The sequence below is a fragment of the Carcharodon carcharias genome, chromosome 12 (assembly GCF_017639515.1).
Source record: "Carcharodon carcharias isolate sCarCar2 chromosome 12, sCarCar2.pri, whole genome shotgun sequence".
In the NCBI taxonomy this organism is placed as follows: Eukaryota; Metazoa; Chordata; class Chondrichthyes; order Lamniformes; family Lamnidae; genus Carcharodon; species Carcharodon carcharias.
The window spans coordinates 63466865-63492986 of NC_054478.1; the positions used below are offsets into that span (position 1 = coordinate 63466865).

The 26122-nt window shown below is 45.8% G+C and overlaps 1 protein-coding gene across 1 annotated transcript in view; it reads left to right on the forward strand.

Moving 5' to 3' along the window:
- LOC121284686 (adenylate cyclase type 10-like) overlaps positions 1-26122 on the forward strand; it is a 254061-nt gene that overhangs the window by 222164 nt on the left and 5775 nt on the right. The window contains exons 39-46 of the mRNA XM_041200243.1: positions 6929-6990; positions 7316-7437; positions 8954-9012; positions 9706-9760; positions 10076-10191; positions 20972-21011; positions 22628-22760; positions 25820-26110. Of these exons, the coding sequence (XP_041056177.1) occupies positions 6929-6990; positions 7316-7437; positions 8954-9012; positions 9706-9760; positions 10076-10191; positions 20972-21011; positions 22628-22760; positions 25820-26110 (878 nt within the window). The remainder of the gene's footprint in view (positions 1-6928; positions 6991-7315; positions 7438-8953; positions 9013-9705; positions 9761-10075; positions 10192-20971; positions 21012-22627; positions 22761-25819; positions 26111-26122) is intronic.

Genomic DNA, 26122 nt, shown 5'->3' on the forward strand with positions numbered 1-26122 from the left:
TGGATTGTGGAACACCTGGAGATGCAGCCTGGAGAGAGAAATCTTTTCAAGGCAGGAATGGCTTCCACCAGAACTTGCTCAAAAAAAAGTTTCCTGCGCAATTCCCAATGGATAAATGTGCCATAAACAGGAAGGGAATAAGCCCCCTTTGAGTTTAGGGTTCACACTGTATCACAATACTTCCATTTTACTACCTCATGATGGAAGGTTTCTTCTGTAAACTTTACGATGCAAATTTTCTCCCCATTTTCAGCACGTTGTGCATAAATTGCAAAGGAAATTTTTCAGGCATGAAAATCAGACAGAAACTATTTCCGCCAGATTTCTATCTTTAATACGATGTCCCCAAGTTCCCTCATGCTTTCTTAAGTGCCTTCAATCCACTCACTGAGTCCCAGCCTACCTCATTTGTATATGTAAAAATGAGGGCCAATGGTGCTGTACTTTGAGTTTCCTGTTTTTTCCATTCCTAATGCACTCTGGTTAATTTAGACCGAAATTTATAATGTGCAGCAGCTATCAGAATCAGCTGGTACAGGGTGTAGTGTCTCTGACACAGGAGAGCCTGGAGTGTTTGTCTCATCATTTCTGCAGCTGAGAAAAAAACTTCTTCATAATGTTTCTGCCATTTTATTTTGACTTGCTTCTCACCGGGTCAGATTGCAGGCAGAATGTTAGCCTCCCATCCCTTCCTCAAGGTCCAGGATTCAAGTAACATCATACATATTGCTTTGTGTGCTCCCACAGATCACCCCTTTGAAGAGCCTTCCAGTTCATCAATGTGCTGATTTTGTGTGATATAATGAAGAGGATTCCTGTGCCAACAGATGATAGGCTGGAAGTTACTAGAATACTGTGAAAATCAGCCATTCTTGGCCTGTTCAAGGGAGGAAATCAGGCCAGCAGATAGACTCTAGGTGAAAAAGCCTAATCTTGCTCTAGGACACTGCTACAAGAGGCTTAAATGACAGAAGAGGAGTGCAAGAATGAGGCAGATGCCTCTACAAGATGGACCATTGAGGAAGCAGTCAGGCTTTTACTGCCTGAATAGATCAGTAAGATCAATGCAGTTTGCCCTAGATGATCTGCCTATCACAAAGCATTGTAGTTTTCTGTGTCCTTATAATTTTGGCATTCAAGAGCTGGACTTTGTCATTGCTGGGGAGAGTCCTTGGCTCCATTGGATCCAGATCTGCATGTGGGAGATCAGCACAATGACCAGAGCTCAAACCAATCCTCAGTGACTGCTTCAAGGACACCAGAGCATTTTCTAACACTGAAATCTGAGTAAAATAAACTGTCTTTAACGCCACTATCTTACTTCTTTCACCCTCTTTTCCAGTGAAAAGACATCCCTCAATCTGTTATTCATTGTATAACATGACAACATATTATTCATGATATGTATGAACTATTCGTTCACCTATACTCACGTTTCCCCCCAAGTATAACATAAGGACCAAGGTCACAGAGGTCAGTTGGAAGTTCATGAATTACAAAAGGGTCTTTGGAAAAGATGGGCAGAATTTAATATCCCCCTCCCCCACCTACAGAGGCAATTCTGAGATTGGGGGGTGGGTGTTTGATCAGATTGGAGGGTGCAGGGTCAGGTCCCCACCACCTCCCCGTCTTCCGCCAATTAAGCCCTAGGCAGAAAGTCTTCCCACCCAGATGCAAATTGAGGCCCTCAAGTGGACAATTAATGTCCATTTAAAAGCTTCATCCCACTGCCACTGATATTCAACCAGCGGCAGGTGGGGGACTCGCCGTGTGGGGAGACTGACAAGCAAATGCTGTCAGGTTTTCTTGCAGGCTAGCATGGGGGAGGGGGGAGGGGGGAGATCCCCTCATTCATTGTTGGGGGGGGGGGTGCGGTCTGCTTAGAGCCACCCCACCCTGCCCTTTTCTCTGACATCCCCCCCCCCCCCCCCGCCCCCCACAACACTGGTGACCTCCTCCTTATGATCTATTTCCTACCCTCACTAACCTTTATCCAGGAATCTAATGATGATCCCTAGTGAAGGTCTATGTTTACGATAGGCAGCTGCCACCACTCCCAGTGGCGCTGCCAGTAACGGAGAGCTGTTGGCCAATTAGTGCCTCTGTGCACCAATTAAATGTCCCTATTGGAGCCAGGAACACTGGTAACAGGGTTTCTGCTGCCAATTAAGGACTTAATTCACTCAGGACTCCCAGCGATCAGGTTGGCAGGTTGCTGTCAGTTTTGGTAGCGGACATTGGGCCCCCTGTTCCCATCAATATACTCCAGCTGAGGGGCTCGCGTATCATCTTGCTCCTAGAACATAAGTAATTGTAGAAGTAGGTCATATGGACACTCAGACCCGATCCACCATCCAATAAGACCATAGCTAATCTTCTATTTAAATTCGACTTGCCCAATCTATCCCCAGAATATTTAATTCTGACAGGCACCCTGGTTGCATCTCTGTAGCTTGTTCTAGCTCAACCTGAGTGCTGTGTCCTGCTACTTTTTTTAGCAGCTTGTTTAAGGGAGTCCTTTTGTAGAAATTATTGAAAAGTATGATAGAGAAATTGATTAGGCATGCAGTGAAGTAATTAGAAAGTCAAATGAGTCATCCAATCACTGCTGCTTCCTTAATTGGTTGTCCCCCAGTCTGTTACTGTATATAATGGTTCCTGCCAGAACAAAGATTTGAAATAAAATGAGTCCCATTGTGCTTGTTAAAAGTTGTTTTTAAGTTCAAGTTGCTTGACAACAGCATGACCCAATAGAAATTGCTGACTAGCTAGAGATGTGGCAGATGCGCTAACTTTAGTAGCAAACAGCATACATATGCTCATACAATACAGCTACAGATACTTTATATGTATATACTTACTTATGAAACACCTACAAACATTCAATAACCAAGGAAATAATGCACTCACAATTATCTTAGCATTTAATTAATAAACATGCATAAAGGTTAAAGTATGTATACATATACCTTGTGAAAATGAATATTAAGATAATGTCCAACTTCTCATTTCTTAATCTATTAGCATGGGCCTAAAGAAACCATGGGCTGAATTTTCTGCCTGTTGGGCGGGCGGGCCCGACCCAGTCTCTGGTGGGCAGGGAGCCGTTCCCTGCCGGAGAAGTGGGCCCCGCCACCATTTTAAGTGGGTGGGCCCAGCGTGATGCCTGGCAAGAAGTGCTATGCGCTTCCTGTGCAGGCAGAGAGGGATTCCCCAAATGCAAGAGGGTGCTCTTTCGCACATGCGCACGAAAGAGTGCAGATCTCCCTGAGGCTAAGTGCTGCCTCAGGGAGATCGCTGAATGTTGCACAAACATTAAAAATAGGAAAATAAAAAAATTCTTAACATGTCCCCCTCACAAGATGGGACATGTTAATAAATTTCTAAAACTTTATTAAAGTTTCTTAAACCCTACATGAAACCTCATGCTGCCGGTGGATGAGGTTTCATGTTTTTTCAGAAGCCTGCCGGGGCTCCTGGCCTGCCCATCAAACTTAAGGTTGGATGGGCAGGTCCTTTAATTGTTTTAATTATCCTGTCAATGGCCCCAATTGGCCATTGACAGGTTGGCGGGCAGACAGCTGATCGCGCTGTGCCCCCGCCTTGCTGAAGAGTTAAATGGAGCGGGATAATGTCGGGGGTTCCCCCCAATGTCATCCCACATCATTTTTGTGGCGGCAAGCGGGCCCCGCCCCCTTCTCGTCAACGGAAAAATTCAGCCCCATACGTTGGGACAAAATTAATTGTTACTTAGAGGAACAATGTCAGCCGACATGGATTTATTAAAGCCATAGTAGGGATCACTGAGACATGGCTACTGGAAAATCAGGACAGGAACTTAAATGTTGCAGGTTATAACATATTTAGAAAAGATAGAGAAGGAAAATGGAGAGGTGGAGTAGTTGTACTTATTCAGAATAGCATAATTCCGTTAAAAATGGACACAGCTATCATTAGTTACACAAAAATAGAAACCATATGGATAGAATTAAAAGATAATAAAGGATACATCATACTAATAGGTGTAGTTTAGTGACCACCTAATAGTGGAAGGGAGGTGGAGGAAGAACTATGCAGACAAATTAGGGAATTGGGTAAAAATCATAAGAGTAATAATCGCGAGGGTTTTCAACTACCCTGATATTTATCAGACAGAAGAAGTAAATAAAGGGGATAAGGGAATGGAGTTCCTAAAATGTGTACAGGACTCCTTTCTAACCCAATGTGTGAAACACCTAAAAAGGGAAGACTTGCTATTGGACCTATTAATAGGTAATGAACCAGAGCAGATAAGAGCAATAAAGCTAGGGGAACATTAGGCAATACCGACCATAATATTTTTATACCATTGTACCATTTTAAGATGATGATAGAGAAGAACATAAGAATGATGAAATTCAAGTTAATGGATTGAGGAAAAGCTGATTTTGAAGGACTGAGAATAGAACCTGGGAAAATTAAATGGACAATTAGATTGGTAAATAACTATGTAGAACAATGGGAAACATTTAGAACAGAGTGCAGGGAAAATGTATTCTACTAAAAGAAAAGATCAAACTAACTACTAGTGGGACTGCATAGACAAATAAAAACATAAAGGAGTAATTGAGGGTTAGGAAAGTGGCATACATTGAGCATGTAGAAAACAGAAGAGTGCATGATAAGAGAATACAAAGAGGTTAGGAGAGAAAACAATTGGGAAATCAACAAGCAACTATGAAATTAAATTATCACGGAACATAAGATGAGATGTTTTCATAGAATAGATTGAGAGAAACCATTTTTACTGTTAGAACAGTCAGTAATTAGAGGATGCATATTTAAGATAATCATCAAAAAATCCGAGGAGAAAAGGAGGATAATTATTTTTAATGTAGCAGGTTGTTATGATCTGGAATGCAAAATGAATTGTTGGAAGCACATTCAATAATAACTTTCAAAAGGAATTGGATGTACATGTGATAGAGAGAAATTTGGAGGGTTGTGGTCAAAGAGCAGGAAAGTTAGACTAATTAGATAGTTCTTGCAAAGATCCAACAGTCATGATGGGTCAGATGACTTCCTTCAGTGCTGTAGCTTTCTATGATTCAAATCAGAAATGTGATTGACCACATTAGGCTAGTAAGGGAGTGTATATTTAAATTGGTGAATGGGGAGCCAATCAAGCAGACTACTTTATCCTGGATAGTGTCAAGCTTATTGAGTGTTGTTGGAGTTGCATTCCTCCAAGTAAGAAGGAAATATTCCATCAAACTCCTGTATTGTGACTTGTAGATAGTGAAAACCTTGGGTGAGTTGGGAGATGAGTCACTCACAAAGAATACCCAGCCTCTGGCCTTCCTCTTGTAGTCACAGCATTTATATGTACAGTCATTTGATAGCACAGAGCTTGAGTATTACTGAAAAAAGAGACATTTTTGGCAAAGCTTTTCGTCTTGCACTCATCACGACATTTCGCAAGAATACAAATCCAAGGGAGACAGCAAATTTATACTGTAAGAGTGTTGATTAGTTGGCAAGTAGACTTTGATTGGTATAAGTGTTACCATGAAGAATGTACTAGTTGATGTTGACAGGCCGTTAACTGTCAAGCATTATTTGGAATTTAAACCAGGAAGCTTGACTCTGATTGGTCAAGGCATTGACCTAAGGAATATATACAGTTGTATTCTTGTAAGATTTCCTGATGAGTATTTATATAGCTGGTCCTGATCTCTGGTCAATGGTGACCACCCCCCACCAACCCACCATTCATTCAAGGGATTTGGGCGTCGCTGGCTGGGCCAGCATTTATTGCCAATCCCTAATTGTTTGTGAGAAGGTAGTGGCGACACTGGTATAGGTACACCCAGAGTGCTGTTGGGGAAAGAGTTCCAGGACTTTGACCCAGCGATAGTGAAGGAATGGCAGGCGATATATTTCCAAGGATGGTGAGTGGCTTGGAGGGGAGCTTCAAGGTGGTGGTGTTCCCATGTGTCTGCTGCCCTTGTCCTTCTAGATGGTGGTGGTCATGGGCTTGGAAATGCTGTCTAAGAAGGCTTGGTGAATTCCTGCAGTGCATCTTGTAGACGGTACATACTGCTGCCATTGTGCGCCTGTGTTGGAGGAAATTAATGTTTGTTGATGGGGTGCCAATCAAGCAGATTGTTTTGTCCTGGATAGTGTCAAGCTTCTTGAGTGTTGTGGGAGCTGCACTTATCCAGGCAAGTGGGGAGCATTCCATTACACTCCTGACTTGTGCCTTGTGGATGGAGAGGCTTTGGGGAGTCAGGAGGTGAGTTGCTCGCCACAGGATTCCTAGCCTCTGACCTGCTCTTGTAGCCACAGTATTTATATGGCTATTCCTGTTTAATTTCTGGACAATGGTAACCCCCAGGATGTTAATAGTGGGGAATTCAGTGATGGTAATGGTATTGAATGTCAAGTGGTGATGGTTCAATTCTCTCTCGTTGGAGAGAGTCATTGCCTGACACTTTTGTGGTGCAAATGTTACTTGCTGTTTGTCAGCCCAAACCTGGATATTGTCCAGGACTCGCTGCATTTGGATATGGATTGCTTCAATATCTGATGAGTTGTGAATAATGCCGAACATTGTGCAATCATCAATGAACATCCCCACTTCTGACTTTATGATGGAAGGAAGGTCATTGACGAAGCAGCTGAAGATGGTTGGACTAGGACCCTATCCTGAGGAACTCTTGCGGTGATGTCCTGGAACTGATTTGATTGACCTCCAACAACCACAACTATCTTCCTTTGTGCTAAGTATGACTCCAGCCAATACAGAGTTTTTGCCCTGATCCCCATTGAATTCAAATTTACCAGAGCTCCTTGAGGCCACACTTGATCAAATGCTGACCTGATGACAAGAGCAGTCCCTCTCATCTTACTTCTGGAATTCATCTCTTTTGTCCTTATTTGGACCAAGGCTGTAATGATATCTGGAGCCAAATGTTCTTGGTGAAACGCAAATGTGGCGTTGGTGAGCAGGTAATTTGTGAGTAAATGCCTCTTGATAGCCCTGTCCCTGTTATTTTCCACCACTTTGCTGATGATTGAGAGTAGACTGATGGGGCGGTAATTGTCCACATTGGATTGGTCCTGACATTTTTGGACAGGACATAACTGAGCAATTTTCCACATTATTGGGTTGGTGCTGCTGGAACATTTGGCTGGAGATGCAGCTGGTTCTGGAGCAAAAGTCTTCAGCACTACAGCTCTACTGCTGGAAGACAGTCTAGTGCTGATGGACCACAGTGCCTCATGAATGCCCAGTTTTAAGCTTCTAGATCTGTTCTGAAACTATCCCATTTAGGACAGTGGTATTGGCACACAAGACAATGGAGGGTGTCCCGTGAAGACGGGACTTTGTCTCCATAAGGACTGTGTGGTAGTCACTGCTACCAACACTATCATTGACAGCTGCATCTGTGACAGGTAGATTGGTGAGGATGAGAGCATAGGTTTTTCCCTCTTGTTGATTCTCTCAGCACCGTCTAGCAGATATGCGCTTCAGGGCTCAGCCAGCTCAGTTGCCTAGATGAGTGCAGCTCCAACATCACTCAAGAAACTTGACACCATCCAGGACAAAGCAGCCTGCTTGACTGGCACCTCATTCATGCATATTCACTCCCTCCACCACTGACACACAGTGGCAGCAGTGTGTACCATCTACAAGATGTACGCAGGAACTCACCAAGGCTCCTTAGACAGCACCTTCCAAACCCACAACCACTACGACCCAGAAGGACAAGGGCAGCAGATACATGGGAACATGACCGCCTGGAAGTTCCCCTGCAAGCTACTCACCATCCTGACTTGGAATTATATCGCTGTTCCTTCCCAATCACCGAGTCAAAATCCTGGAACTCCCTAACAGCACTGTGGGTGTACCTACACCACATGGACTGCAGTGGTTCAAGAAGGCAGCTCACCACCACCTTCTCTCGAACATTTGGGGATTGGCAATAAATGTTGGCCCAGCCAGTGATGCCCAAATCCCATGAATGAATGAAAAAAAGAAAGTCATTGTGATTATCCAGCCATTCTTGATGATGGACATAGAAGTCCCATACCCAGAGTAAATGCTATGCCCTTGCTAACCTCAATGCTTCTTCCTAGTGGTGTTCAACATGGAGATGTATAGAAATAAAAACAGAAAATGCTGGAAATACTCAGCAGGTCAGGCAGCATCTATGGAAAGGCAGAGTTGACAGGCCAAATATTTAAATTCAAGGTGACTCTTGGGACCGAACTGAGATGTCCTGCAAAATGCTCACTCAATCTTTGTCTAGCCTCTCCAGCATAGAGCAGACTGTATTGTGAGCAGAAAATACAGTATACTAAATTGAAAGAAGCACACATAAATCGCTGTTTCACCTGGAAGGAATGTGTGCAAATTGAACGGTGAGGAGAGAGGAGATGCAAGAGTAGGATTTGCTTCTCCTGCGTTTGCATGGAAAGTTGTTGTGGAAAAGTGGAGGACATATTGGGGGTGACTGAGGAGTGGACCAGAGTATTTTGAAGGGATTGGTCCCTTCGGAATGCCTAGAGGGGAGGAGGGGGGACGATGTGTTTGATGATGGTATCATGCTGGAGATGGTGAAAATGATGGAGGATGGATTGTTGAAAATGGAGGATGGTGAGGACAAGGAGTGTCCTGTCATGGTTATGAGAGGGAGGGGAAGTGGGGAGAGCAGAAGTGCAGAAAACAGGACAGATATGGTATACAGACCCATCAATAATGGTGAGGGGGGAGATTCAGTTGAGGATAAAGGAAGACATATCAGAAGCGCTGGTATGAAAAGTTTGATCATCAGAACAATGTGGCAGAGACAGAGCAACTGAAAGAATGGGATGGAGCCCTTACAGGAATGACAGTGTGAAGAAGTGTTAAGATATTTGTGGACGTCAGGGAGCTTATAGTGAATATTTGTTGATAGCCTATTCCCAGAAATGGAGGCAGTCGTGTCGAGAAAGGGAAGGAAAATTTTGGAATTGGACCAGGTGCAGGTGAGAGAAGCATAGAATTTGGAAGTAAAGTTGATGAAATCTTCCAGTTCAGGGTGAGAGCAGGAAACGGCACAAATACAGTCATCAGTTTACCGGAAAAAGACATGAGGGAGGGGGTCTGAGTTGGACTGGAACAAGCAATGCTCCCCTTATCTCACAAAAAGACAGACTTAGCAGCATCTTCTATTTGGACCTGCTGAATATTTCAAACATTTTCTCTTTTCATTTCAGATGTCCAGCATGCAGTTTGTTATTTCATAAAGGTGTTTTGGTCCATATCAGTATATGAATGGGAAGGGGTGGGGTGGAGAGCCGGGGTAGGTGATAATCAGCAGGAGGCTTCCATGCCCATGTTTGACCTGATGACATGAGACTCTAAGTTCAATGTTAAGGACTGTCAGAACTCCTAACTATACCATTATGACACCATCTCTGGTGGTTGTGTCCTGCCAGTGAGACAGGACATTTCCAGAGATAGCAATGGAAGAGTCTGGAAGGTCAGCAGAAAGCTATGATTCTGTAAAAATATTATTATGTCAGGCTGTCTGTGGGACAACGCTCCAATTCTGGCACAAGCCCCCCCCAGATGTTAGTGAGTATTTGCAGGGTTGTGTCTAAATCCAGTGTCAATGTTGATGTTGGACGGCCTGTTTGGTTTTCTTCTTATTAGAACTTTTTGCTTCTGCTGAATAGCTTCGGTGGGCAGTTCAAAGTCAACCGCATCGCTGTGGGTCTGTGTTGCCTATAGGTAATGTTTGCTCTCCTAAAGAAGTACTATTGAGCCAGATGGGTTTTTACAACAATCTGACAATTATGTTCACCATTATTGATACTAACTTTTTAACAAGATTTACTTAATTAATTACATGAATTGAGCTCTCTAGCTATTGTGGTGGGATTTGAACTCCTGTTCTCTGTCCAGTGACATAACCACTATTCTACCAGACCCTTGTAGTAGGCAATTGTTTTTTATACAGCGATTTATTACCAATGCACACATAAAATATTTTGCGAACCATAAACATTACATTATTATTAACATAAAACATCATTTGTTTTGTAGACTTGGAGATTATGTTGACCTAATGACATATATGAAGGACTTTTCAGTCTCACGACACAACATACTTGGTCAGGCAACATTCTATACCGCTTGTCTGGATTTTTCTCTTCAGGAGGGTAAGTATCTTCATAACGGATAACATTCTTAAAATATTCTCAATTTCTGTCTACTTATTTTAGTATTTTAGTTTCTATTTTTCATTCCATATACATAAAAACATTAGGACTGAAATGTTTCACAAATAAAATACTTTAATTATTTCATAGAATCTTGGAAACATCAACAGAGAAGGAGGTTATTTTGTCCATTGGGCAGAATTTTTATCATAACAGACCTGGACACAGCAGAAAAACCAGTAGCTAGCCAGGAACCCATACGTTCCGTCTGGCCTTTGTCGTGACACACTATGGCAGGGATTCCCAAACTTGGGTCGCGACTCCTAGTGGGGTCATAGGAAGAGCAATTGGGGTTATGAGCTCTGAGGCAACAACGAGCAGAGACTCAGACAGTCCTGGGATCGACTCTGAGGCCTTTTTAAACGTTTGTAATTTTTTGCTTGTGAGTGCTCCTGAACAATGAGCTCTGAGGCCCAACAGAGCCTGCAAAATGGTAGGTGTCTTAGTAGGTTTTTGTGTCTGTATCCCTGCTGTTTGAACCTCAAGCCCACTCAACAACTTTCGCCCTGTGCCCCAATTTTCACTCTGGGGTGTAAATCTTTAAAATGAGGTCACAGCAGAAAATGGTTTGGGAAGCAGTGCACTGTGGGATTAGCACCCCAGTTTCAGGTTTCCTGACCAATCAGAGACGGCTGATGGGACGACACACTGTATCTGTCAAAAGAGAGAGGTTCTAGTTAAAGGGACCCAGCAGGGGTCAGAACAACTGAACTGTACATTGATTCCTGAGGGTGCAGCAACTACAGAAACAGAAAGGGGACTTGGGGAGGCTGCCCTACCCCTCACAGATCACTCAGTCTTACCTGGGCAGCCTGATGACTGAGGGACTGAAGTGGGGTAATGTTTCCCAAGGACAGGAGGAAAAGGCCAGCTTCTCAAACCAAGCAGGTGTGGATAGAAATGGCCCAGGAAGTCAGCAACAGGCATGTGGTTCCGTGAACCTGGCGACTGTATTCCAAGTGGATCCAGGATGTCAGGAGAGCAGGAAAAGTGAGTGGTGTAACATTTTAAAGTGCAAAGCCTACACTCTGATTTCCCAGCATTCTCCTCATTCATCTCACACCCATATCTCACAATCACCCTCCACAAATGTTGTTCCCTCCTTCCTACACAATCCATTTCTTACACTCAACTCTCTGCTTTCTTTCCTTTCGGGAGAACAGCACAACAAACTTCAGTAAGAAGCAGAGAACCAGAGTGGGGCTGGATGTGGGGGAGGGGGAGGGTAGCCTCCGATGCTAGCCACCTCATTGGTAATTGGCAATGAATGCACGCCTGATCCACTGGGACGGAGGTCTTGTTCCAGGAGGTTGCAGATGCCAGCAGTAACCTGAAAGTTGGAGCCTCCTAAATCACTGGTGATCACACATTTCAAAAGAGCTGAACCTCTGCCTGCAGATCCTGGGCAGAATCTTCAGCTCAGCGAGTGGGGGCAAGGCCCACTCACCGAGGCATAAAATAATGTGGGGTGATTTTGGACGTGCATCCTGATGTCACCATACGACATTTAGATTTTCAGTTCAGCGGGTGTGCAGCTGAGTTGGCTGCATGCCTGCCGAACTGCCAAAGGTCTATTAAGGCCTGTTGAAAAGTAATTAATGCAATCAGCTGAGCTGCCTGTCCAACCTTAAGGTTGGCGGGCAGGTGAAGAGCTCAGGCGGCCTTCGCATTTTTCCACGGATGGGGTGAGGTTTCATGAATGATTTAAAATTTTCAGAAAAAAATTTATTAAAATTAATGCACATGTCCCAGCTCATGTGACAGATTCACATGAGGGAACATGTCATAAATTTTTTCAACACTTTATTAAATTGTTTAAACCCAAAACTAAATCTCCCTGAGACACCTCCGTGCGCAAAAGAGCACACTCCTGACTCAGGCAAAGCCCCCCCCTCCCCCCACCCTTTGAAGGCTTCTCAGCAATCAGTTTCACTGAACTAGCACTCCCCACTGTGCCTACTTGGCCCTGGCAAGCTCCACACAGTTCGGGAAACCCGTGCACAGGTAGGTAAAGTCAGAATGCGGCATTAAATTCTGAGTTAATTGCCTCTTTGAATATTTTAATTACTTACGCAACAGTTCCATGGGAGTTCCTTGCTTACTGCCAGACCCGCCCGGATTAAACCTGGAAGTGGGCAGGATTGGGTTCCTGACCCACTGGCACTTTTCAAGGCTTTAATGCTTCTGCCTGCTGCCAAAGAAACCCCTTAACAGTTAAAATTCTGCCCATTTGTGTGCCAAATCAGAGCCATCTAGTATAATCCCATTTCCCAGCTTCTCTCTTGTGCCCTTTTAATTTTTTGTTCCCTCCAAGTGCTTATCTAATTCCATCTTCAGCAAGACATCATAACTGTATCCTCTGATCTTTAATGTCACACCACTGAATCTGTAATACACCATTTCCACAGTTCCAAAACTGCACACAGTATCAAAAATGTTATTTAATACATGCCCTGGACTTATCATTACCTCCTCGCTCCTATTTTCAATGGCCCTGTGTGTAAAATCTGATTGCCCCTTTAAGGATTTTAAAAAAAATTTCAACCATGGCCAGAATTTTCCGGTTGACGTGTGGGTGGTGGAGCCCGCATGTTAGCGCTTAAAATGTCACGCGAGCGTGCCAACATCAGCACATGGCATCGCGATACTTCGGTTGGCGGGCACGCTCAACAACAGGGTGTTCGCCCGCCATTAATTGTAGTTAAGGCCCTTAACTTGCCAATTGTCTTGGATTTTAAGGGGCCTGTGCGAACTTCGGGTCGGAGCACGGGCCCAATGGGCAGGCGTGTAGGAGATTTTTTTAAGAAAACTCATGCAATGTCAGGATATGTGGACTCAGAGGGGTTGTTCATGTTTTACACAAAGTTTTAATTGCTGAAAGTGTTTAAAAGTTGCCTGTGTGATTGTTAGTAGTTCTCATCGATTTCCAGGAGCTTCTTGTGTACTTTGAAACCAGTGTGCAGACAGTAATCTTTCTCGGGCCTGCAGCTTTCTGGAGGCCTCCATTTAGCCTGGGGGTATGTGTTCTGACCTCTCCACTGGAGGCAGTTCCCTTGAGGAGGAAGGGAGAGATAGAATAAGGAGGGGGCCAGGACTGGACAATTAGCCTCCAGGGGAGCCACCTTTGGGAGGCCAGGCACAGGCACAAGAGGTTGTCCAAGGTGCAAGGGGCCGCAGAAGACGCCACTATCCTGCTGCCAGGGTACACAGGTGGCGAAGCAGCTACCTCAGTATAACTGAGGTGCAGTGCCGAAGGAGGCTCCAACTCTCAAGGGAGACAGTCAACTATATCTGTCAGATGATTGGCCCTGAGATCTCCCCTAACTGTGTGGGTGGACTCCCCATGCCAGCGGCTCTGAAGCTCACAGTTGCCCTCCATTTCTATGCCTCTGGCTTCTTCCAGGGCTCGGTGGGTGATCTTTGTGGTGTCTCCCAATCAGCTGTCCACACTTGTGTCAAGCAGGTTACAGATGCTCTGTTCAGACGGGTATCCACCTTCATCCACTTCCACTGCGACCAGGCAAGTCAGGCACAGCGAGCCAGAGGCTTCACGGCCATTGCTGGCTTCCCCCGTGTCCAGGGTGCAATCGACTGCACACGTGGCCATCAAGGCCCCAGCAGGTGAGCCCGGTGTCTTCATCAACAGGAAGGGCTTCCACTCCATGAATGTGCAGATAGTATGTGATCACAGGATGCAGATTTTACAAGTCTGTGCAAGGTTCCCAGGCAGCTCCCACGACGCCTACATCCTCAGACACTCCCAGGTGCTGGGGCTCTTCAGTGCTCCGGCTCGGTTGGATGGATGGCTGCTGGGTGACAAGGGCTATCCCCTGTGAAGGTGGCTCATGACGCCAGTACGTCATCCAAGAACAGAAGCTGAACAGCGGTACAATCAGAGCCAGGGCACCACAAGGGCTGTGGTGGAGAGAGCCATCAGTCTTCTCAAGATGCGCTTCCGTTGCCTGGATCACTCAGGGGGTGCACTCCAGTACCCCCAGATCATGTCTCTCTGATAGTGGTAGTCTGCTGCGCCCTGCACAATCTTGCGCTGGAAAGGGGGGATGGAATTGATGATGAAGACCTTCACGCCCTGGATGAGGCTGCACATGATGAATCCAGCAGTGCCTCAGAGGATGAGGAAGCACAGGGCGATGATGAGGGGCAGAACAACGACCCGCTTTTACACCAAGGAGGCAGGAACACTTGGGGCAATTTAATTCAAAGAACCTTCAGCTAGCTCTACACACGTGGATCAGCAGGAACAGCATTGCCTGGCACTTCCACATGTGGCACTTAGGTGCCACATTTTCCACCTGTTCAGCTGCAAATAAAGGCTTAGCACAGAATCATCAATGTTCACTCAAACACTCATGATAAATATGTGAAAAAGGAAAATGCACCACAAACAAAAGACCCTCAGCCATAGTAACAAAGGTGGACTTTATTGTGTCCAAAAGAAAAGCACAGCACTTCTTTGCAATAAGAAAAATATGGGTCCCTATTCTAAGGCCAATAAAAAATCACCAGTGACATACCCGTGGAGTGCCTTACGTATCTTATGCTTACATTTGCGGGTGCTACGTCTAGGTGCCGCCCCATCACTCAGAGTGGCTTGAGAGACAGCCTGCTGACTCTGCTGTCCTATTGGCCTAGATGACCTTGGCGGGCGTCCTCTGGCCCGTGGAGCCTGTGATGGCTCCGCCTGGGAGAGAGTGGCCAGTTCCTGAACTGGCACCTCCCTAGTTGTCGTAGCCTCAACAGAAGAAACGTTAACTGGCAGAGGGGCGGAGGAGCTGCTGCCCTCATCCGGAGTGCCCCGAGAGGAGCTCGCAGCGATGGCAGGCAGCTACTGCGCCGACGTGAGGACCCTTTCGACCTCCCCGCTCACCGCAGATGCATGGGCACCAAGTGCCAATGCTTGGTGTCCACAACATCTCCCACATTGGGAACGACCACCTGTGGCCAGTACCGCTGTGAGGGCTTGCAGGTCAGAGCGTATCCCAATCATAAAATGTTCCATTCGATTGAAGCCCCTCTCTGTGAGAGTCGCCAACCTCTCATTGGAGGAAGCCTGAAGCTCTGCCCTGAGGGCCAAGCCTTCACGTGCACTCTGCCTGGACTCTTCCGTCACAGAAAGCAACTGAACCATTCCCTCATGCAATCCTGCCAGATGCAAACGCACTTGCTATCACCTGTCCTGCATCTGCTGTAATGGGGACAACTCCAGAGGCACATCATCAGTGCCGGACTCAGCATGTGCCTCATCCCCTGCAGCCCTCTGGCTGCTGGCGCCATCGGCACTCTCTGCCCCTACCATCTCCTCCAGCGATCGTGATGTGCCCTCTCCACTGTGACCCGGGACACTAGCCGACGGTAAATTCCCCACCGAGGTGTGTGTGTCTGTGCTGGTGCCTGGCTGGCTGAAATTATGTGCCACAGGTTGCACGTTTTGGCCCTCAGGTGTGGAGGAGGGTGTGCGGTGCAGACGTGTGGGTCGCTCTGGTGGTGATGCTGAAATTAGCAACAAGGACAGTGCATCAGTTAGCATGCAGTTACTTCAACCTTTCACCCTTTCCCCCCCAGCCTCATAAGTCGCTCACCCTTCAAGGCCCTAAGGAGAGGTGGAAAAGAGTCAAGACGGGCCCCAAGCATTAAACACACATGCAGACAGGCTGGTCAGATGGCCTCAGGAATGCCACATGGCATGTTATGAACCATAGGAGTGGGGAGAGTGCAGAGGTACCTGACCTGGATGCATTGTGGCCTGGATAGTTGCGGGGCTGAGGAAACATCGCAAACATTTGCCGATGATCACAGGAGATTGAGACGTCGTATTATTCGTCTTCGTTCCGTAAGGAGGGGCATAGACCGGGTGGGCAGAAGGCAACATTTCCCCTTGGCACAGGGATGAGTAACGTGGTGGCATTTATCTAAGTTGAGTGCCATGAGGTTCACAACTGAGGTGCTGAGGGCCTTTTGGACAAAGTAATGTGGGGCGCACTGGCTGAAAGGGTGCTGGAGGTCCCAAACCCCCTAAGATGCAAAACATCTTTGGCTTTGCAGCAGCGATCCAATGGCATGTTAGACCATGGTGATAGTGGTCACAAATGGGGTAAGGTGACTTTGGATGGTGGTGGAGACGCGATTCCTGAAGGGGACTAGGGTTCCTTCTGTATGACCCACACGTCAGAGTGTCTCAATCTGTGAATGAGTATTGTTTCAGCATTAACGATTGCAGCAAACATCAGTGGTTTGGATGGTGTGCAGACAGAGTGGATGGGACTGTGGGCCTCAAATACCTGGCCGTTAGACCCCAGCCTCGCTGCCCCTGGCCTCCTGCCTCCTGCCCAGCTCCATGGCCTGTTCTTCAAAAGACGTGAGGCGTTGAAGGAGGGCATGCCCACCTCCATTCCTCTGGCACTCCCAGGCATTGTGGTGACTTTTTGGCTGCAAAACAGAAGAGGATGTATTGGGGCTGATCGCTCATGTACTCTGCACACGCATGCCGCACCCCAACCACAGTGGCCCATCTGAGGCCTCCATTGGCTGCTGTCCACACTACTAGTGATCAGTCCCCAGAAGATAGTACGGCTGGTCCCAAAACCCTCCCCCAAAGGCCACCTTGGACACATTCGGCGTCCATCACTTTGAATAGCACATGGGTCTTGGTGCCCATGGCAAGGAGGCGCAACTAGGTGCAGCACCGATGCCAGTAGATGGCACTTGCCCAAAACACCTTGAGGCACCCCTTGCACCATCTCATTACTATCAATAAGACATGTGTTGGAGTTCTGAGTATGTGTCATGCTTCCTCCCCTGCAGGTTGCCCCCAGACTACTCAAATGCCACAAACACCAACATATGCTGCGGGGAGAACCCTTCTTCTCCTCAACCACTAAGGCTGATGTAAGCATGGTCAGTACCCATTTTCCCACCCAACGTGTGCCAGATGCCCTATGCAGTAACAACAGCAAGACATGGTGGGGGGGCTCAAAGGCTAAGGCTGCTTTCTGGGTCAAATGGCCAAGACAGACATGGTACTCACCCGTTCAGAGCGCAGCAAATCATTGAATCTTTTCCTGCACTGTGTGCCAGTGTGCCGCACATTATCACGGGCGATTAAAGCGTCACCCACCTCCTCCCACGCCTGGTTGGTGACATGGAGGGCCCTCCTCCTCCCATCCTCCGGATACAGAATGTGCCGACGGATAGACACCTCTTGGAGGAGGACAGCAAGGCATGCATCAGAAAATTGGTCCAGCACAGTGGTCCCCTGCTAGCCTCTCCTGCAGCCTGCCCCCCCTCTTCCTCCTCCTCTGCCCTCAATCCAGCATGACGTTCTCTATGAGTGGCCATGGTGCACTGCCTCAAGCAGGCTGCCTGGCCACTCTTTATACAGGCTGCTGGCTTCCCACTGGAACCGGCAGTCTGAGGCCGCCCGCCCCCGCGACTATTTTCTCATTCTCCACGGGAATCGCTTACCCACTAGGCGGACCTTAATTGGCCTGCCCGTGGAAAATGGTGGCACAGACCGTTTCTCCAGCGGCAATCGGCTGCCCGCCCACCACCGAGTCGGTTGGGCCTGCCCCATGTTTTCAATGATGCTTGTATTCTTACCAGTGGATCTGTATTCCTTTGCTGTGCCGAGAATTTTCCCATTCACGTTACACTTCCAGCATTATCATTTATTATCAAAATGCACTTTTACTTGGACTGAACTGCATTTGTCACATACCTGCCTACTCCTCCATGTCTGCCTGTAGTTTCCTGTATTCCTCCTCAGAGTTAGCCATGCACTCTAATTTGGTACTGTCAGCAATTCGGATTCTGCATTCTCCTTGTAAATTCTTTATGCACATATATACCAGGAGATGTTCAGACTAAGAAGCTTTGCATGTACCATTAGGAATGTCTAGAAAAAACACCCAGGCCTGAATTTTACCTTTGATGGGCGCACGTGATTGACATGCCCGGGATCAGCCAGGAAATGGACCACTGATCGGCTCCCGAACGCGATTTCACACTGGCTTGTGAACCGCACACTGAAAAGCTCAGCGCTGCCGGGGTGGGGGTTGGGAAGAGGGCGGGCGATGACGTCACCGTGGGCACGGGTGAGCACGGCAAGAGAGCTCCCTGAAGGCAGGCAGCTACCTGAGGGAGCTGCAGACCTTCAAATGATTAAATAAAGGTTTAAAAAGCTGCAAAAAAATCAAACCCCTGAAAATATACCTCATAAAAATGCTGTCCACAGATATTTATTTTTATTTTATTTTATAACAGAGTTTCATCCGCCCTTGGATGGGGTTTGATGAAAAGTGTAAAGACCGCCTGGCTGACTTGCCCATCCACTAACCATAAGGTTAGACAGGGCACAAAAAATTGGAGACAATTGCGCCGTTAATGGGCTTAATTGTCCCCTTAATTATTGGTGGGCCGCTTCCGACTTTTGTGCATGCCCAGCGAGTGAAATATCGCGCAAGTGCGCCTTCTTCCCAACCCCCACCCCGGCAGCGCTGAGCTTTTCAGTGTGCGGTTCACAAGTCAGTGTGAAATCGCGTTCGGGAGCCGATCAGTGGTCCGTTTCCTGGCTGATCCCGGGCATGTCAATCACGTGCGCCCACCAAAGGTAAAATTCAGGCCTGGGTATTTTTTCTAGACATTCCTAATGGTACATGCAAAGCTTCTTAGTCTGAACATCTCCTGGTATATATGTGCATAAAGAATTTACAAGGACACACGCCCGATGTCAACTCGCGCGATTTTACACCCAATTGGGTCAGGAGCGCGCCCATCCTCGGGACGTAAAATTCTGCCCCCAGTTCTTTTTCTATCCTTTTCAAGGTGGCTACTGGGCAACAAGTGCTGACCGCATTTCACATGACTCAGGGAGGTGGTGATGTAGTGGTACTGTTACTGGACTAGTAATCCAGAGGCCCATGCTAACACTCTGGGGACACAGGGTCAAATCCCACCATGGCAGGTGGTGGAATTTAAATTCAATTAATTATTAAAATGGTGACCATGAAGCTATTATCAAAAACCCATCTGGTTCACTAATGCTCCTTTAGGGAAGGAAATCTGCTGTACTTACCTGATCTGGCCTGCATCCAAAAGAAATGATAGAGCAGACATTGTTGTGCTGAAGCAATGATAATGTTTCCTGGACTGCTGTGGAGGAGCCCTGCAAGCACTCAGCTGAATGGGTTTCAAGATCTGTGGCAGTATATTGCATGCTGCGCAACATCAACATGTTCATTATGAGAGGACATCCCATGCCATCAGCTATCAGATGAGGAGAGAGTGAAAGAGGAGCAGGTTGTGGAAGAAGAAGGGAGGTGGTAACATAGACAGGCCCTTTCTACCCAGGCTCTACTCCCACTCATTCAACTATGATGTGAGTAATGACAACCCCTATGTGTCATCAGTTCTAGAATGCTGACCATCAATGTTTCACCAATTAACAGTCAGCCAGCGTGAAACACACAGTGAGATGTTCAGCGCTGCCAGGGCGGGAAAAGGGCAAGCACTGATGTCAGCGCAGGCTTGGGTGAGCGCTGACAGAAAGCTCCCTGAAGGCAAACAGCTGCCTCAGGCAGCTGAAGACTTGAAAAGTATTAAATAAAGCTTTTAAAATCAGGGAAGAAAAATGTCCAAGCAACACAATCAGTCACCTGAACATATACATGATAAAAATGCTGTCCATGGATTTTTTTTCTTTCATTTAATAATGGGAACCTCATTCCGCTCTTGGATGAGGTTTCATGAAAAATGCAAGGTCCGCCTGGCCGATTCGCCCATCCACCAACCGTAAGGTTGGACAGACCATGAAAAATCGGAGACAATTGCACCTTTAATAACCTTAATTGGCCTCTTAATTGCTGGTTGGCGGGCTTCAAACTTTTGCGCGTGCCTGCCGACTGAAGTATTGCATGAGCGTGGGATGATGTCAGAACGCTTGCCGAACGTCATCTCACGTGATTTTGTGTCTGATCGGTTCGGGCCCACACCCACCCAATCAACATAAAATTCTGCTTGTGGTGATTTTAATCTACATATAGATTGGATGAATTAGATTGGCAAAGGTAGCCTGGAGGCTCATACAGTGTTTTTGGGGCAATTCCTTAAAGTAGCACCTGCTAGAGGTAACCAGAGTGCAAGCTATTCTAGATTTAGTAATCTATAATGAGACAGGATTAATTAATGATCTCATAGTAAAGACACCCCTAGGTAACAGTGATCATAACATGATTGAATTTTACATTCAATTTGAGGGAAAGACAATATCAAGACAGAGCTGGCTAAAGTGAACTGGGAAATTAAGTTAAGGGATAAGTCAAGAGAGATGCAGTGGCAGACGTTTAAGGAGATATTTGGTAACATTCAACAAAGATATATTCCAGTGAGAAAGAAAAGCTCTAGGGGAAGGGCTTACCATCTGTGGTTAACTAAGGAAGTTAAAGATAGTATCAAATTGAAAGAAAAAGTGTACAATTCTGCAAAGATTAGTGGTTAGAAGATTGCACAGAATATAAAAAAACAGCAAAGAATGGCTAAAAAATGAGGGTGAAATTAGTGTATGAGAGAAAGCTAGCTAGAAGTATAGAAACAGATAATCAGAGTTTATGCAGTTATTTATAGAGTGAGTCTGGGGAATTAATAACTAAAAATAAGGAAATGACAGATGAATTGAACAAATATTTTGCATCTGTCTTGACTATAGAGAAAACTAATAACATCCCAGAAAAAGAGTTCATCAAGAGGTGAAAGGGAGGGAGGAACTTAAAACAATTACAATCACCAGGGAAAGAGTACTGAGAAAATTATTAGAACTAAAAGTTTTTAAGTCCTCAGGTCCTGATGCATTTCACCCCAAGACTTTAAAAGAAGTAGCTGCTGAGATAGTAGATGCATCGGTTTAAATTTTCCAAAATTCCCTAGATCCAGGAAAGGTCCCATCAGATTAGAAAATAGTGAACGTAACTCCTCTATTCAAGATGGGAGGGAGACAGAAATCAGGAAGCTACAGGTCAGTTAACTTAAGATCTGTCATAGGGAAAATGTTGAAATCTGTTATTAAGGAGGTTGTAGCAGGGTACTTAGAAAATCTCAGTGCAATCAGTCAACATACTTTTGCAAAAAGGAAATTTTTTTTACTAATTTATTAGAGTTGTTTGAGGAATAACAAGGGTCATGGATAAAGAGAAACCTGTGGATGTGGTGTACTTAGATTTCCAGAAGGCATTTGACAAGGTGTTACATCAAAGATTACTACACAAAAGAAGAGCCCAAGGTATAGGGGGTAACATATTACCATGGACAGAGGATTGGTTAGCTAACCAGAAACATAAAGTAGGGATAAATGGGTCATTTGGGGGTGGGGGCCAAGATGTAAGGAGAGGAGTGCCACCAGGATCAGTGCTGGGGCCTCAACTATTAACAATCTATGTTAATGACTTGGATGAAGAGACCTAAGGAATGGTTGCTAAATTTGCTGATGACACAAAGGTAGGTAGGAATGTAAGTTGTGAAGAGGACATAAAGGACAGCAAAAGGATATAGATAGGATAAGTGAGTGGGCAAAAAATTGGCAGATGGAGTGTAATGTGGGAAAATGTGAACTTGTCCACTTTGACAAGAAGAATAAAAAAGTAGCATATTGTTTAAATGGAAAGAGATTGCAGAAATCTGAGGTACAGAGGGATCTGGGTCCTAGTACATGAAATCACAAAACATTAGTATCCAAGACCAGCAAGTGATCAGGAAGGTAAGTGGAATTTTGTTATTTATTGCAAGGAGCATGAAATATAAAAGTAGGGATGTTTTGCTATAGTTGTAAAGGGTATTGATGAGACCGCATGTGGAGTACTGTGTTGAGTTTTGGTCTCCTTATTTAAGAAAGGACATAATTGCATTAGAAGCAGTTTAGAGAGGGTTCACTCAACTGATTCCTGAGATGAGGGAGTTATCCTATGAGGAAATGTTGGATAGGTTGGGCTTGTATCCATTGGAGTTTAGAAGACTTAGAGGTGACAGATGCTGAAAGGATGTTTCCCCCTGTGGGAGAGACTAGAAATAGAGAACATTGTTTAAAAATAAGGGGTCTCCCATTTAAGACAGAGATGAGAAGAAATATCCACTGCTGTGAATTTGTGTATCTCCCTTCCCCAGAGGGTGGTGGAAGCAGAGTCATTGAACATTTTTAAGGCTGAGTTAGATTCTTGACTGAGAAGAGAGTCAATTGGTATAGAGGTAGGAAGGAAAATGAGTTGAGGCCACAATCAGCTCAGCCATGATCTATTGAATGGTGGAGCAGGCTCGAAGGGCTGACTGGGCTACGCCTGCTCCTAATTCATATGTTCATATGTTGGTATGTAAGTCTGAGCTTGCATGGTATCAAGCTGACCTTGCATGATTTCAGTCTGAGCTCCGCTACAGCATTCAGCCTTTTAGTGGAAGCTGCTTGTTCTGCAATGGAAACTGAGACATCAGCCAACAGAAGTTGCATCATGGTAGTGGCCACCACTTTACTGCTGGAAAATATGAGTTGTAAGCTCTGATCAAAGCCTCATGCCAAGTTGATGGCAGTCACCTCCATGCTCCTTAACATTGAGCATACCCATCAACCTTCAATTGAATTCTATCATATCAAAGTCTTTATCTGAGTCCACTGCAGCAGAACCCTTGTGCAACCTCTCCCTTTGGTGAACTATTATTGCCCCCTGCCCTGGCTGCAGATCGTTCATGCTCAGTTTCTCGCCACATGCAGATCCCACCTCCTAGGGTATGCACAGTGGCAGTATCGGAGTTGGTGGCAGTGAGTGTGAAATCAAATGGTGGTGTGTCTTCATCATCACTGTCTTCTCGGTGTTCTCCACAATTTGCATAAGTTGTACATCTTAGATATCTGTAAAGAAAAGGCACAAGGATAAGGTTGGGGTGAGGGGAGTGGGGAGAAAAGATGTATGCTTGAACCATCTGCAGCTGGTTAATCAGGAAAATGAGGTTTTTTCAATAGCATTAGTCTTGTTGCTGGCCACAGCTTCAGCAATCGCCATTCCAATAATGGTCAGCACCGCCTCCTTCATGAGGGTTAGGACATGCAGGCATACCTTTCCCGCTCTGGTTAATTCCTGTCACTTTTCCTGCAAGAAAGAGAGAAATATATCTGTGAGTGTTTGGGTGACGTGCTATAGCTGGCAGTATTTGCAAGCTGCAAGATGTGGATGTGAGCCTTGCAACAATGAAAGGTCTGTGAGGGTGAGATGGTACATATGAATGTTGGGCATGAGCCCTGATTGATGGGAATTGCTGATAGTTGCATGATGGGGTGAGGCGGATTGAGCAGTGGCAGAGACTCATGGTGCAGCTGGTAGGATATGGCATTTGCGGATGCATTCATTGACCTTGACCACTTGTGTGAGATCATTAAATTTCTTGCTGTATTGTATCCAGGTCCTTGGGGCTAGACTCCTGGCTTTGAACTCCACTGCTATCTGCTCCCACTACCCTTTTGCTTTGTGTTAGGGGGGCCTCCTGGTACAGGATGTTTCTCCTTTCCAGTAACTCCACCAAGACCCCCAGTGCAGCATCAGAAAACCAGGCCTATGGTTTCCCATGTTCAGCCATTTTTCTATCTTTTCCAGATCATATTCAGCCCAGATAGGACTCCCAGCATCTGTGCCAGCCAAAATGCAAATTCCCTTTAAGAGGTGCAGGCTAGCTGTGAGCAGTGCATGCTAGCTTTAAGTAATGCTGGCAAGTTTCTGAGGGGACTCGACAGGGTAGATGCTGAGAGGATGTTTCCCCTTGTGGGGGAATCTAGAACTGGAGGCACAGGCTCACATTTAAGGCTCATGAGGAGAAATTTGTTTTCTCAGAGGGTCGTTAGTTTTTGGAATTCTCTTCCCCAGCGAGCAGTAGAGGCTGAATCATTGAATATATTCAAGAGTTAGACAAATTTAGACAGACTTTTGATCAACAAGGGAGTCAAGGGTTATTGGGTGGGGGGGCAAATAGGAAAGTGGAATTATGGCCACAATCAGATCTTATTGAATGGCAGAGCAGCCTTGAGGGGCAAAACTCACGCTCCAATTTCTTGTGATCTTATGATTATGATCTTATAAGTGTCAATTTTGGTCTCCCTACTAATGCATGCAGCTGATCAATAGCTTATTCTTGCTGGCTACACACATAAATCTTGTAAATGAACAGGCAGCATGCAGATGTTGTGCAGATGTTTGGTATTATGTCCAATGAGGCTAATCAGCATCACAATCGTTTTCGGGGGCTATCCAATCTTGCTGTCTTCACCTTTAATACCCTATGCCTTAATGTTTACAACAAATCTTTTAAGTAGTATTAATAATTTTTTTTGCAAGTTTGAATATACCACATATACTGCTGTCACGTGGTAGAATATTCGGCTCGGCGAGCAATAAAATTAATGGACATGTCCCAACTCATGTGACAGTTTTACATGAGGGGACATGTCCTTAATTTTTTTTAACCTTAATTCATTGTTTTATAGGTGAAAGTAATCTCCCTGAGGCATTTCTGCACTCTTTCGCGCGCATGTGTGGAAGACCGCACTCCTCAACTCAGGGAACCGCCCCCCCCACCACCGCCTGCACAGGGATTGCTCAGAGCTTCCAGGCGCACATCATACTGGGTGGGCTTTAATTGGCCCGCCCTCATAAAATGGCAGCACTCAACCAATTGGCTGCGCGCGCGCCCACCCGCCCGCGCCTGCCCCCGCACAACGCGCCCCACCCCCCCACCGACAGGGATAGAATTCTCCCCATGGGGTGAATTTTAATATGCCGACCCCTTTAGAAAAGTCAGATGCGAACCAACCAACTTTAAAAAAGGCATTGCTGCGGGTAAACTTAACAAGCTCAGCGTAGGATTTCTGTCCCACAGCAGAAGGAAGTCTCGCCCTCGAGAGCTGCTGGCCAATCTGATTGTAGTGTTTCTTGTAGTGTCAGCAGCCCCAGAACTCAGTAAACTGCAAGCAGTCCCACAAAGAAGGCCGCATGGCTAATGGACTCAGGTAAGTCCAGGATTCAAATAGTCATTTGGTAGTACAGAACTTGAGTATTGCTGAAAAAAGACACATGTCAAAATTTTTTGTCTTGCATTCACCTGGACACTTTGCAAGACCAACATAAGGGGAAAACAACAATTTATACCGCATGAGAAGAGAGTGCTGATTGGTTGGGGCATTGCCTAGATACATCAAAGTAAACTGTTGGTTCACCAAAAGACCAACAGGGGGAACTGCAGTCAGAACCGTGTCTATAGCCTTGAAGGTACCAATCCCAAACTCAAATGTAGTGAGGGTAGGATACAATACCTGCCAAAGTTTCTTACACAAAGGGAAAAGGACTCCTTTTGTATCACAAGCTCCAAGGAGAGAAATAACCGTTTTTAGCAACACAGAGTGCTTTCAAATACTTATTTGTAGCAAAGGTTGCTGAGATGCCACCCAAAAGCAGAACAAATAACACAGTGCTGAAAAAAGGTTTACTGGTACATATTAGAGGTTTCCTTCATGAAATTTTATCTGCAGAGTATGTTGGTCACCTGTGTAGTGATGGACATGGTTGTTCCAAGTTTACCCATACAGGCGGTAGACCTATCGCCAGGAAAGGACTTGACAGGGTGCCAGGTACTGTGCTCAGAGGGCCAAAAGCAGTCCATTGAGACTGGGGAAACAGAGGGGAACCAGCAAAATTCTGCTCAGTTGCAGAGAGCTGAGGAGGTCCCTAAAATCCTACAAGGGGCAATAGGGCCAATAAGGATTAGGGAAACGAAAGGAAAACCAACGGATTTTATGGAGGCCAGGAGAAAGTCTTCCAAGGTAAAGGAGTCA